This window comes from Protopterus annectens, chromosome 8.part0, assembly GCF_019279795.1.
Source record: "Protopterus annectens isolate FY-2018-M chromosome 8.part0, PAN1.0, whole genome shotgun sequence".
In the NCBI taxonomy this organism is placed as follows: domain Eukaryota; kingdom Metazoa; phylum Chordata; order Ceratodontiformes; family Protopteridae; genus Protopterus; species Protopterus annectens.
The window spans coordinates 232,067,198-232,082,308 of NC_056741.1; the positions used below are offsets into that span (position 1 = coordinate 232,067,198).

A 15,111-nucleotide genomic window follows, 5' to 3' on the forward strand; every position below is an offset into this window, starting at 1 on the left:
CTGCATCAACATTGCCACACCTTCTACTGCTGTCCCTCACCAACACACAAACACATACATGTCAATTGGTGGTATCGGTGGCTGACTCGGGCATACCAAGTTCACACCCTGTGCATATGATGAAACTGTGCCACCTCCTGCAATCTGTAACAACTGTGCAGGTACAGGTTAACATGTTGCTGATGCACAGGGTGACCACATAGATGTGTAGTAATAGTATCATGTTAACAGTACTGTGTGCTGAATTAATTGTGGGTATATCACAGCATGCCTGATGCAGTAAGTGTGTGATTGTCATGTCCTGTTGTCTACACCCATGGTAAGTACCACAGTGTATCAACTGCACATGTTGGCATACTGGTGGTAATGATGTCAACAGAAGGCTACATACATAGGTAGCACAGGGGATAAGGTAATGAATGTAGTAATACGCAATGATGGACATGTAAATTGCAAGTGGCATGTTGCCCACACTGGACTCTGCAATGCAGATGTTTGAGGATGTTGATATGTGTGCAGTACCACACGACTGGTACAGGACACACAGGAGCACCCTAGCACTGCATGCTCACATCTCATACCATGCTAGACATCCCCAACACACAAAACTGTCACAGGAGGGAGAGTCCCCATATATGTCAGGGATACTGTGGTGGCAGGCCAGGTAGCATACATCCTACTAAGTATGGAACCACTGAGTGAAGGCTCAGTGTCTGTTATTTGACATGTGTATTACTGCAGGTATGAGCACATGGGTTTCCATCCAGTTATTGTACATCCTGACAGTACATGGTCTGTACACTTATGTGCACTGAGACTGGACCCTAGCCATCTGACCCGTGTATTTCCATGTACATGTGCATAGTGCCTGCATATTTGCAGTGTTACCTACTGGAACTGGTACAGCTTGTTTGTTGTACAATGGACTACATGCAGCCCTGTTTACTGTAGCCTTGTTTGCATGCATGTTTGCTTGCAATTACCCTGGAATACTGATCACACCTGCAATGCATAGTTATAGAGCTTCTGTGGACTTCCTAGTGCCATCTGCATAGCTTACTATATGTATGTCCATGTCCCACTTGACAGGATGTCACTGTTTGTCCTGTTCACATGTACATTGCCTGTGACACAGTGCATATGACTTACCTGGCATGTGTCCACGTGAGCAGTCATATATGCTACTGCTAACTAATCACAGGCACTACACCTTCACATATTCATCTTCTGTTGAACTACCTGCTTCGCTAGGGATGGCCTACACCTGTCACCCCTGGGCTTTCAGATATTGGCAAAGGCTCTTGCTACCCCCATAGTGCCTATGTTATGCAAGGCTCAAATGACAAACCCACCTTCATAGGTATCACAAGGGATTATAGTAATGCTACCCAATGCCAGAAGTCTAAACCTCCAGATGCATGCCCCCAAAACACTCCTTGGCATGGAGAACATCGATATCTGTGCAGTAACAGATGCCTGGTTCAGGGCTACTGAGAGCACACCAGCACTACCAGGTTTAACCTGGTTGATTTCTTTGAAACAGTCACCAAGGCCATTGACGAGGGGAAGGTGGTTCACACAGCCTACCTGGACCTCGCAAAAGCCTTCACAGCAATACCCAACTTGGGCATTCTAGAGAAGCTCACCAGCTTAAATACAAGCCCCTATGTCTCTAGATGGATTGCACAGTGGCTCAAGGACAGAACCCACATGGTTAGAATTGCTGGAGCCATGCCAGACTCCAAACCAGTTACGAGTTGTGTCCCACAAGGCTCAGTCCTGGGACCTCTCTTGTTTGGTATATATTTATTGGAGGTACAGGCCAACACGGACTGTGGCTAACAAAATGTGCAGATGACTGCGAACTGGCCACCATAATAGACTCTCCAGCCGACACAAGCATCTTTCAAAGGGGCATCATAGAAACAGACAACTTGTGCCAGAGCCATGGCCTTCAGCTGAACAGTGTTTAGAAAGGGGAATGTGCATCCTGTAGTCTGTTCACCTAGTTGTCAAAAGGGACATTGTCCTCACACACACTAACCCCCCTCAGCCAAAAACACACACTTGCCATTTGCAGGATTCAAACCCCTATCTGACTATGTTATGACACTCGAGACGGACACATTAGCAGTGTGTGCTATTCGCATTACTGGGAGGTTTCCCTTCTCTTGCTGTACTTATAGGGTGCTGACATCATCAGTGTTTAGAAAGGGAAATGTGCATCCTGTAGTCTGTTCTAGTTGCCAAAAGGGACATTTCTCTCCCACAGACTTACACACACACACACACACACACACACACTGAGCATTTGCAGGATTCAACCCCCTACCTAACTATGTTATGACACTTGTGACGGATGCATTAGCAGAGCGCGCTATTCGCATTACTGGGAAGTTTCTTTTCTCCTGCTGTACTTATAGGGTGCTGACATCATCGGTGTTTAGAAAGGGGAATGTGCATCCTGTGGGGAGGCAGACACCAAGCACACTCTGGCTAAGCTGTCATTCCCTAGGGCAAACAGCCTAGTGTTGACCTCTACACCCATATGTTTAATTGTCAAATGCACATTATTTGTTGCTGATAGACTGTTTGCACATCTTTATTGCCATAGCATTCCCTGTTTGTATGAACAACTTGTGCATCTGTGGAAGATGTTTGCATATGGGAGGGATCCACTATATCACGTATGTCTCTGTAGTCATTTAACTGTGTGCACTGGGCAGACTGCTGTAATGTGGTTGGTTCCTGGAATAACACGTAAAAATACCAGATATGTGTGTCCAACTGCTAAACTGAGATTTGGCCTAAGTGTGTGAGCATGCCCAGTTCAGCCTTCCCATGGCATGTTGTCTGACATATGTCTCATTTATCAAAGTGTGTGAGCATGCCCAGTATGAGCATTCCATATGTTGGACTCTGCAGCCCACCACATTTGTGGATGAGTGTGAACTTCAACAAATATCACCAGTTTATGGTTGTGTCATGTTGTGTAGTTACTGTACAACTGCTTTGTGTGTGAACACAACAGGATTATACTGTGCCTGCAGTGTTTGCATGGGATACTTTGCATACAGTTGTCAACATCCTTTCACACTGACCTAACACTGTAGTACTGAATAGTGTACTGGTAGTACTTTGACTGTGGTGGACAGTATCCTGGGCTTTAGTGCTATCACTGCTTTACATTTCAATAGTGAGCACAACAGCCTGGTTAGGGGCCAGTTGTGCACATCTGACCATGTTGCATTCTGTTCAGATATGAACTACTTAAACCAGGCTTGTCCAACATTGGTAGTGTATTCCACAACATAGGTGTACATTTGCAAACACTAGTGATGTGCCCTAGTCCATGTCTAATGCTAGTTGGAGTGTGTTTTGTCCTTCAACACACATTGTAAGTGAAGTTTGCCATGACATATGTCATGGTTAGTATACTGTGCCTCTGTCTACCTGTGACATGACAGTGATACCCAGGATAAAGCTACCATCTCCCATCCACTCGTCAAGATTCCTATTGAGGAAGATTGATAAGTGACTCTGGGTAGCCTGTACTGGGAGTTCACTCATGGGTGGGGGTGGCTTATGTGTTATGGATCATGCAGTACAACTTGTCCTATGTAAGTCAGTGCTGGGGTTCAGGTCTCTCGTGTGCATAGCTCACTGCCATTCAGATTGTACAAGGTGCAGCATGTTTATTGATACCAGCAACACATGGCATCTGTGCAAGCTGTTTGATACTCCTGGTGAGGTACTGTTGGGGACTTTACGTTTGGAGGTGTCTGCTGAGGTACATCCCACAGGGGCTATTGTAGTCAATTGTACCGCTGATGAAGGATGACTGCAGAGCCACAATGACCTCCCCTTATCTAGATCTGACAACCTTCATGATTAGGTGGGTATACGGTATGTTTCTGTAAACACTACAGCACATGTTTGTCCAATGCAGGATATCTATCACCTTGTGTCCCCAGGTCTCTCATTACATGTTAACTACATAATGGGTTAACACCTATGTGGTAATTGGTGGGCACTTACTGTATATCCACGGGGGTTGACTATACACTTTTCTGCAATTAGCTTGCTGACATGGCTGTGGCACCAGTTGTCTGTTTCTATGTGGCCCTTTTGTGGGATGCTTGTGTCAGCTGGTGGATCATATGTGGTGAGCAGTTTGTAGTCCTCTGCAAACATGTTCAGACACAGTCCTTCCATGTTTGCCTGTACCTATGGGACATATATACCAGACGAGGGAGATCACAGGACCAAGCCTTGTGGGATGCCAGTTATATCTGGTTTGTAGTCTGACATGGCTGCAGCATGTCTGACCTTGTCTGTTCTGTCCTTGGTCTGGTTTGCAACCCCTCTACTGCCATAGGGATTTATATTTAAGCTGGTGAGCTTATCTATAATGAACACGTAGGGTATTGTATAGAAGCCTTTGCAAGCTCCAGCTACGCTGTGTGGACCACATTGCCCTCATCAATGACCGTAATGACTGTTTCAATTGAGTCAAACATGTTTAGGGGCAGGATCTGCACTTAAGAAAGCCACACTGGGTAGGGTCCGGTGTCAGTAGGTCCCCAATATATTTGTGTCTGTGGTACATGCTGATCCTTTCCATAGCTGTGCAGACCAAGCTTCTCAGGATTCTGGGGTAGTAGTTTTCAGTATCCATTCAGGCAACACCTTTGTTGAGAAGGACCACTGTTGTTGTACGCTGCTCTTTGGGTATATATTCTGTGGTAAGGCTGACATTGAGCAGTAGTGTGATTTGGCATTCCATTCATCTTGGAGTCCATGTTGCACTAAGCCCAGGACACCATCTCATACCATTGCTGCTGTGTGTTTTGCTTTGTAGATGCTGGCTGTTACCTCAGCATCTGCAATGTCAGGGGGCCAGCAGTCTGCTGGGATAGATATTCTGCATTCAGGGGGGGGGGGGGGTTTGCACTGCACCTGTCAGGATGTATGTTGGCAATATGTGTGTGTGTTTGTGATATTTGTGTGATTCAGAGCATATCTGTGAATTCCCAACATGGTTCCTACCATCAGTTGTGAAAGCCTTGGGATTATCCTTAGTGTCCTGTGCAATTTGTATCTTCATAGGTTCATACTAGGCTATCCACCCTAGGGCATTTGTTAGCCTAGCCAGAGTGTGTGTGGCTTTTGCCACCCCTCGCTATGAATATTATGGCCATTTATGATTTGCTTTGCTGTGCCTCTGTCTGGACATGAGACAGTGAAGACCCCCAGTGTAACTCTACAATCATCCATCCACTTGGCAAGATTCCTGTTGAAGAGTGTCAGTGAGGGGCTCTGCCTAACATGGAGTGGGATTCTGGTCCAGGGTGTGGGGAGCTTCTGGATTATGTATCTGTCCCACCAGCACATCCTATTTCATTATTTGTTGAGGTTGACATCTCTCACTCTCACAGCTCCGATGGCTTTGAGTTTTGTGGGGTGGAGCATGTCCATTACTCCTGTGTTGGGCATGGCCTTCTACAACAGGCAATGCCTCTGTGTAGGCAGTATGTGACTGCATTCAGCTGGGGTGTCTACAGCCAAGCAGCATATGACATATATTTGAGACCCTTTATCCTCTTGGTGAGGTACCTTTGAGGTCTTTCTAACTGCTGCAGGTGTCAGGTAAGTACATCCCATATGAGGCATTGCACTAGATTATGGGTGTGATAAGAGAACAGTATAGGGGCACAATGACCTCTGTTGACGTAGATGTGAATCCTTTCCTGATACGGTGTCAAATGTCGGCAGTCTTCCTAGCCACATTGGCAATGTGGGTTTCACATAACAGGTCCACTTGTGTCCCTAGGTCCCTGGTTACTCCTTCCATACATAATGGTTTACCCACCTATGTGGTAATTTGTGGTACCTTGTTTGGTATTTGGTGGGACATTCATACTGTCCAGTGTCTTCAGGATGGCTGGGTGGGGTTCCTGTGTGTGTGTGGTCTGTAGCATGCTACAGACTGTACAGCAGTCTTGCCTACAGTTAGTTGCACATGGGTGGACTTCAATGCCTTGTGCATTGTCCGTTACCTGGACGTATGGGTGTCTGTGCTGAATATGGATACTCGCCCTCCTTTTATGTTTTGTTCCAGGTTTTGGGGCCATGACACATGATATGTGGTATAACCTGGTAGTGCTGGTGTGCTGTCAGGAGGCTTGCAGCAGGTTTCTGTCACTGCACAGACATCGATGTTCTCCATACTGGGGATGGCCTTAGGAGCATGCATATTGGGGTTTACACATCTGGCATTGGTCAGCATTACCCTTATGTTTCTTTCCACTTATGTTTTCTAGGGTGGTGGGTCAGTCTTTTCAGCCTTGCCTACAAAAGGCTGTATGGAGGTGGCAAAGGCCTTATCCAATATTCAGACGCCCAGGGGTAACAGGTGCAAGCCATCCCAAGAACAGCTGCGTGGCTTGTCAAGCATGACATCCCAAGCAGACCAACATTGGATCCCCTTGGAATGACACCAGTAAGTGTGCCACTTGCTATGACTGATCATTCCGTGTTTGTACTGTGGCATTATTCTTGGTAAGGGTAGGATGCTGCAAACGGTGAGTGTCATACCGGCCTGGACTACATAATCAGAGAGCTCATCCATGTCTCTTTTCATGTAGTCTAGGGAGGTACATCTCAGGTCATTCACACCAGCATGGACTATGACTGCATCATATTTCTACTTGCTTTGGAGTGACCTGCATACTTCTGTTATGTGGCGTATTGTGGCAGCCTACAGGCAGCTTACTGTACCCTTTCCCTTGTTCAGTCTGGTGTGCGGGACAGCAGTGTGTCCGACTATGGAGTCACCTATTACAACTGTATCAGGCATGTTGTTTCTCCTTCTGGCCTATGACTGTTTGGCACACCAGCTTTGTGTACGATGTGTTGCATGTGCTATGTTTGGAGGTTGTTTGATTGGGTGTCTGCTTTAGAGCCCTCTGTTGGTGTGCTGTGTTTGTAATTTGTGCCTCCAGGAATGTTTTTCTGTGTTTGTGTTTGGTTTGCAGTTGTGATAGGTCTATGTGGGACTGTGCTTCTGGTGTGTGTGGTTACCTTCTCCTCCTGACTAGTTTTGGGAGTACTGAGTTGAGGGAGCTCAGCCTCCAGTTTGGATAGATGGTTGCATCTCTCACATATATTTGTATTTCTTGGGTGGAGTTGGGGGTTGTCTGTGTACTTGGGGCAGGTGTAACATTGCCTCAGGATTCACAGATTCAACTTGTTGTGGCTGGCCTTAGTGGATTGTATGTGTGGACAGATTTTATTGCCATACTACTGATCAGTGATTACTTCATTGTTTGTTTGCTCTATCATGTAGTAGCTTCCTCATTCTCTTGCATGGCTTGATTATGGCTGGTGTCCACCATGCCAGATTCCTGCGTGTATGGCATTGTGTCTTGTTTTAATTTAGGATTGCATAATCCAAGCATTCCTGGCAGTGTTCATGGAATGGCTGTATTACAGGTTCTGAGGTGTGGCCCATATTTTGCACCTGCACAGGACCTTTAATGGATTCCACATCAGTTTGGAGGAGTGCAAATATTGCTTTACACATGTTTTCCACTGTGGTTTTCTGGCCAGGGACTGTGGTCAGGATTTGTATATCCAGTGTGATTACTCTATGGTCTGGTTTTACCAGTGAGCAATACACTTCTCATCTTGCCATCCAGTACCCATGTTGCTGATTATCACATCCAGTATGCTTACCCCTCTTGTGGGAGTGGTACGTTGTTCCTGGGCCTTTTGGTTTATGGATTCTATGAACTTTTGTCCTACACTGTTGGAGCTAGTATAATGCTCCCAGTCTGTCTGGGTATTTTCAGTCACCCAATATAATGTGTTTTGGAGGACTTGATATATTCATGTATTCCAGCATAGGCCAGGTGCAGTTCCTGGTGTTGGGACAGTAGTCTGTAGCAGGCTATAAACTGGAGGACAGTTTTAGCCACTGTTACTTGACCATGGCTAGTCCATGCTGCTTTTTGTTGTGGTACCAACATGGGGGTGTGGTTATCCTTGACAATTCTTGCTAGTCACGCTCCTTTTGTAGCTTGTTCCATGTTTTGAGGCTGTACAGCACAGTATGAGGTGTAACCTGGTAGTGTTAGGGTGCTGTTGGAGCCTTGTTACAGCGCAGATATCAACATTCTCCATACTGGGTGAGTTTAGACTGCATGCATCTTGCTGTTTCGACTTATCCCTTATCTTATTCTTATCCCTTCTGATACCTATGGAGATAGGTTTGTGTTTTGAGCCTTACCTATTCAGGGCACACTGTGTGGGTAACAGCCTTTGCCAGTATCCATACGGCCTGCACTGATAGGTGCATGCCAGTCCTAGCAGGTGGAGCATCATGTCATGCTCAGCATGTCATCCCAGACTGGCACACATTGGATCCCCTTTGACTAACTGCGATAGTTCAGTCAATTATTGCACTTGATCATCTCATTGTCATGTTGTGGCATGATGCTTGGTGAGGGTAGGATGTTAGTCAGGGTCCTCAGGTGTGCATATAGTACATGGTGTTACATTACTTAACACATAGCATTCATGCCTCAGCTGGTGCTGCAGGGCTGCCTCTGTCGGATGCGCATATTACACTTCCCTGTACATGTTTGAGAGCAGGTTGTGTCATGTTAGGCATCACTGTTACTATATGAGTGAGTCAGAGAGGGGTATCATTCCCAGGGTTCCTACTGAGCCAGTGTATGTGCTATGCGTTGCCTCTTTGCCAAGGCCAGGGCATACTGGGCACACCTCCTTCTGCCTACTGGAGCAGGCTCAGGTTGTTCCTCCTCCGAGTCACACTCTGCCTGTGATGGCCTAGGCAATGGTGGGGGGCTGTTTGGCCCGGCCCTATGCTGGTCCTGCTGCAGCTGTTTTTGCAAGATCATATTATGTAGCATAGCACATACCATGACAATTTGGGTACATGTAGTTGGTGTGTACTGCAAGGCTCCACCAGATGTGTCCAGACACCGGAACCGTGACTTGAGCAGCCCAAACACACGCTCTATTACATTACGTGTTTGTGCGTGTGCCTCATTATGGCATTCCTGTTCAGGTGTGTGTGTGTTTCTGATGGATGTAATCAGCCACGGCTCCAGTGCATAACCTGCATCCCCCACTAGGTGTCCGTGCGGGATGTCCCCATTGGCAAATGTCTGGTACAGCTGCGTCAAATGCCAGATGTGGGAATCATGGTAGCTCCCAGGACAGCCAGCACGCATTCATTATTATGCCCTGGGCATCACACACGACCTGGCAATTGATGGAGGGGAAGCCCTTGCGGTTGATGTATGCCCTACCCCGCTCACCGGCTGGTGCTTTGATGCGTATGTGCGTGCAGTCTATTGCACCCACTACCTCAGGGTATTCCGCTATTTGCTGGAAGAGACGCATATTGCTGGCCAATACCTCACGGGCATTGGGGAAATATACATGATCACCGACATGTGCTGACATGGCATCCAGGAACTGGTGCAGTACCTTGGAGGCTGATGCCTGTGATATCCGCATCATATCACCAGTTGGTCTCTGGAAGGTACATGTTGCTAGTATTCTTAGGCCAACACATACCTTGGTTTCCACTGGGATGGGTTCCCCTCTGTTGGTTCTGTGTGTGAGGCATGGCCTGCACAGCTCCACTATTTGCTGCAGGAGGTCTCTGTCCACTCTATAGCGCTCTACTATCTCCAGCTCATGTAACCCGTGGTAGGTGACCCTGGGCCTGTACACTCTTCTCCGTCACTGTGGGTTGTCTGGCACCATCTGCATTGTCACCACCCTCAGCAAGTCGCCTATGTCTCATTATGACAGCTATGGCAGCCCCTAACATTTCTGCTCCAAGTTCAGCTTTTTTAGTTTTCACTTCTGATAACTTAACTACTGTCTTGCAGTGTCTCTTGAGAGAAACATCCTGCACTGCTGTTTGCAGAGTTTTAAGTGCTGGGCTACTATTCTGCCTGTGTAATTGCCTGCGTCTAATTGTTTTCACCTGCTAGCTCCAGCAGTATTCCCTGCTAGCTTCCTACTAAATCTGTTGCTTCCTTTTTCCTCTCTGTTTCCTCAGGGAGGAGCCGTGTGCAAACCAGCAGAAACACTCACAGTGGCTTACACGCGTGCGCACACATGCTTACATGGTTCAGAATCTGCTTATTCGGATTAAAACGCGTGCACACCCGCGCAAACAGTGTTAAACATCTCCCAACATGCTCCCACATGCTTAGTCTGCTTTACACGCGCGCACACTGCCTTACTCGCGCTTCATGGCGCGCACACGTGCGCATACACACCCAGCAAGAAACTTTGGTGTAGGCAACAGTGTACACCTTCCATTTCTTGACTTTCTCATGCTTATTTAGTGGCACACCTTTTTCCATGATATCTGTCTGACATCTGTCATGTAACTCTGACCTCCAATGAACTGCATTTCTTTCTGCAATTCCCTGCTGTGATGTCACCTATCTCCTACTCTGTTCCTCCCCCTTCTGTAACTCTTACACTACTCAGACTGTGCTCATTTGCTATGTGACAGTGGAATTCAGTATCCTAACACTCATTTGCATCAGATTGCCTACTAATGCTTAGTTACATCTCTTAGACTCAGCTTCCCCCCTTAGCAACCACTACACGGTGGCCATGTTGGTTTTGGTCTGCTGCTCCCTGCATTGACATTCCATGTATTGCATAAAACCCACATTTGTGGGTTTAAAACCTTCGTTTTTATGTTTTATACAGTGCAGCCCGTTTTCACAGGGCTGCGCTGGGTTTAAACAGTGGCGATCGCCGAAAAAAATATACATATATTTTTAAGATATTTGCATCAGGTTACCTTGCCAATGGCCACATATTTGGCCATTGGCAATGCTGCCTGACACATGCACCCTTTATTTGGAGCCGACATGGCTCCATTGCGGTTTTTGCAGAAACGTACTCAGAGTACATTTCTGCAGCTAAAATGGCTCTTACACGGGCTGTTCTGGGCTTCATGGATCGCTAATCATCCTCATTTGCATGCTATTCGGCTGCAAGTGAGGTGATTGGCTTATCCACGCCCACTCCGTGTAAGAGCCGTTTTAGCTAGTCTCTTACACGGACTTTGGGCTGTTCCTGGATCGCGAAGGCTGCATGGAGTCTTACACTACTCTTAGACTCCGTGCAAGCCTTCGTGAATCCGGCCCAAGGTCTTTGCTCCATAACTGCAGGTGTTTGGACCACAAATTTCCCATGTTTCTGGGCATACTGCCTTTATCTCGTAATGCACTTTGGCGTCATGCTTCTTTAGCTCTTTACTGTGCTAAACAGTAGGTGAAAGGAAATGGTGTCAACTGAGTTTTTGAAGATTTTTCTTTGGTATACAAGTAAAACAAATTTTGGGTTTTAATAGATCATTCTCTTTCACTCTCTTAATTGTAAAAGGCATTACTCTCTCTTCTTGCCATATGTTTTTTCTGCTCTTTTGTTTTATGAGGCAAGACGCAAGCCTGAAAGAAAAAAGCTCTTTCCATAAGCGTCTCCCAGGGTGCAAATGCTTGTGAAAGGACAGCAGGCTAAGTTTTTTTCATTGCCTTGGGGGGGTGCACGCAACACTTTGCAGCAGTTTAATTGAACAGTCTTTGTCAGAGTTTGGTGAATCTTTATATTCCTCAACTTATGGTATTATTCAGTTTTCTGAACTGGGTTCCTCTTTCTGTAGTGGAAAGCGAAACCTCTTCCTTCTGCTTTAGTTTGTTTGATCTCTACAACTTTGATATCTAAAATGGATGAAATGGTGCAAAAATATTTGCAAGTTTACAACAATCAGTAGTTGTACATTTGCTGCGTTTTTAATGGTGACTCAGTTGACAGGTGTGTCAATTGGCTTTAAGAGCTTGAGACCAGCTGTGCCCAGATCCGCTTCCTTTTCTTTCTTTCCTTGCTGTTGACTAATTCATGTCGGCAGGCACGGGATGAAGGACAATGCGGGTCATATTGTTGCTCCTTCTGCTGCATGACTCAGAGCCAGGAAATCCTGCAGCAGTTTTGTGCTGTAGGTCTCCTCTTCCTTCTTGAGTACCCCATTTTGAAAAAGGTTGCCAGTTTTATTCAGACAAATCCTTTTTCAACAACCCATATTTGGAGGGGTGGACTAAGCAAGACTGGGTTGTCTGGACCTCATCCAGTTTAAGGCTTCAACTTCCTACTTCAAGACATTATTGCCATCCACTCAAGTTTGGCCATGATTTGATGCAGCAGCAAATAAGGGGATAGCATACTAGCATACTGTTAATCCTTAGACTGAGAAGCCCTGTGCTTATGGCAATGGACCATTAAGTACAGCTGCTTTCTCTTGCTGAATCTTGTATTCTGGTACCCACCAGTTCTGAGGTGGTCTGACCGAATCACTATCTATTGATGCACATAGTGTCCAGAAGTGGAATAACCCTTGTTACAACTTGCTTGCATAACCAGCCAATGCCAAGCGATGCAGTTTATTTTTTCTTTGTGTCTCTGGTGTACCTACAGATGTGGTCCAGAATTAGCTCTCTGGGTGTCTTTCGCTGTTCCACCTGTTTTCTGTGATAAAGTTTAATTGTGAAAGCCAAATGACATAAAGCAAAGGTTGTCCTTTCGATCTCTGCAGGTTTGAGTTGGACAGCTACTACTGCTTGAAGTGAAGCCTGTGAGGCAAAGACCGTCTAAATCATTCATACCTTTGTCATCGGGGCAGCCTCATTTCGATATTCATTCCTTCAGAGTTGCAGCTTTAGCTCCCCCACTTCCAATAGTTAGTTACCTGTAACCCTGTTTCCTCTCAAGTTGAAATATAATATATTTATTTATTTATTTATTTGACACCAAACACTTTCAAAATATATCCATGATAAATGGACTCCTTTGGGCCATGGCCAGAGGATTGGACTGCCTCTTGGACCTTGTCCTGCCTTTCGCCCTTTTGATTCCAGGGCTGAGCTAATCCTTGTTTAATGATCATCAGTGTTCACATATATTTGCACTTTCTTCCTTGTATCACTGTAAAAGAGTGCAAAATGTTCTTTAAAATGCACCTTCTTTCTTAGACTTTCACATTAGGATGATCCTTTACCCCTCTCTGGTTTCTTGCTTCTTGTACTAGTTAACTGACCTTGTATCTAGCTATCCAAGCCAGCAGCTTCAGCTGAACTGAAATGGTTATCTTAGAAAATTCTGTTTTTTACTATCTCTTACTTATGGCAGACAATTTTCTACATGCACTCTTATTCTTTCTGTGTGGGCCCTAACTACTGCTAGTGTTAGTTCTGGTATTAAGGATGGACCTAATCTTGTACATGTATCATTCTGATAAGTACACAACTTTTAATTTTTGTTGAGAGAGAAATTGGATCCCAGTATAGTATGATGCTATTTTAATGTTTTGTTCATTTGAAATTGTGAGCGATGTGCATTTATTTGTTTAGGTTGCTAACTTTGAGGTAACGTACGTTTCACTTTTTTTTTGATAAAGGATGTTTTGACATTTTAATATCCACCTAAGCTGCATTTAGTTCAGCCATATAGGACCTTGGTCTATATATACTTTTGTGCGCAAGTAGTGTAGGCTGGCAAGCTACGTTATGAAAAAAATGTAAACCTGCATGCATGTACCAAAGTATGTGAATCTACACACCCACCCACTGTTACTAGGGAATGCAGCAGTAATCTTTTTTTTTTTTAACATTAATATTTGTCTCTTAGCTTTCTTAATGTCTGCAGTTTGTATTTTGGAGTTTTCTAAACAAAAATTGGGTACTTCTAATGTCTGATAGTAAATATGCATACTGTGTTCTCTTCATTCAGAGCATCCGACTGGAAATTGGACCATCCCGACTGGACAGGCCGTTTGCGAATCACCTCAAAAGGGAAGGTCGCCTACATTAAACTAGAGGATAAAGCCTCCGGTAGGAACACCATACAAGTTTAATATCTGGAATGGTACGAAAAATATCTTCACTGATGTGTGCATGCACACAAAGAAATGTTAGGACTGCCTTGACCATTTTGGTTGGTTTCTTTAAGTAATGTATTTTTGCATCTTTCATAACTAAATTAGCTGATCCGTTTTCTCGTACTGTCTGGAAACTTTTAGTAAAATTTACTGATTAAGGAAATCATAACCCCTTCCCTCTCAATTTTAAGAGTGAAAGTGATCATGCTTAGAGACTACATAACAAAGGCAAACATAGGGCTTAAGATTACTGCTGGATCTTTATTATTTTGCTCACACAGTATTTCAGCACTCCTGTGACTAACTGCGATGCATTGCATTGTAATCCTGGTGTACAGCATAGTTGCATTCTTTTTCTGATGACTTATAATTTGTGGAAAATATTTGTTGTAAGGAATAGAAATTATTCCAAGTATCATTTTTGCAAAATCTGTCCCCTTAAAGGAAAGCTCCACCCTAGAAATATTTTTTTCCACTCTGTTTCTTGACCTAGTTTTAATTCCTCAAAAAGTGCTTTATTTGTAACTTAGCCTTTTTCCCACAATGATAGCTACCAGTGGGGTTTGATGTATCAACGTGATCTTGTTCTCCCTAAACCCTTTCTCTTTCTCAAAATAGTTTGTATGACTCATGCCAGATAAGGAAGTAATTTTGAATTCCCATTCCATTGACATATAATGGAATTTGGGAGGGTCACTTATTTTCTTTACCTTCTGTAAAAGGGCTGCTTCTTTTCAGTCTCTAATCATCCACATTTATGTTTGGCTCAGACTTGTTTTACACTATACTTAGAAGTTACCCAGCTATAACCAGAAACGTAACTAAATTGCTGGCCTTTGTTCAGTGTTTTTGTAGTCTGAGGAATTGATTCTGCAAAGGTGTCTCAGTGCCGTGACAGATGTCCTTCATGGATACATCTGCAGTCATAACAAATGGGTTGTCCTGTCGTCAGGCAGCCCTTCGGTCGGCCGGATTCCAAAGTCCGGGTCTGGCTTCGGTTGATGTCGCACTTCACCCGACGTCATCTCTGCTGGTCTTCGGGTATAAAGGCATCAGCCGACGCCATTTTCCCCAGTCTTTCTTGCCGCGTGGCGCCCGAAGCAGAAGCTGTTCGC

General features: G+C 45.0%; 1 protein-coding gene across 1 annotated transcript in view; it reads left to right on the forward strand.

Moving 5' to 3' along the window:
- The window catches only part of LOC122808199 (adaptin ear-binding coat-associated protein 1-like), a 477,147-nt gene that overhangs the window by 63,060 nt on the left and 398,976 nt on the right, over nt 1–15,111 (forward strand). Inside the window, exon 2 of the mRNA XM_044079168.1 lies at nt 13,849–13,949. Within this exon, the coding sequence (XP_043935103.1) occupies nt 13,849–13,949 (101 nt within the window). The remainder of the gene's footprint in view (nt 1–13,848; nt 13,950–15,111) is intronic.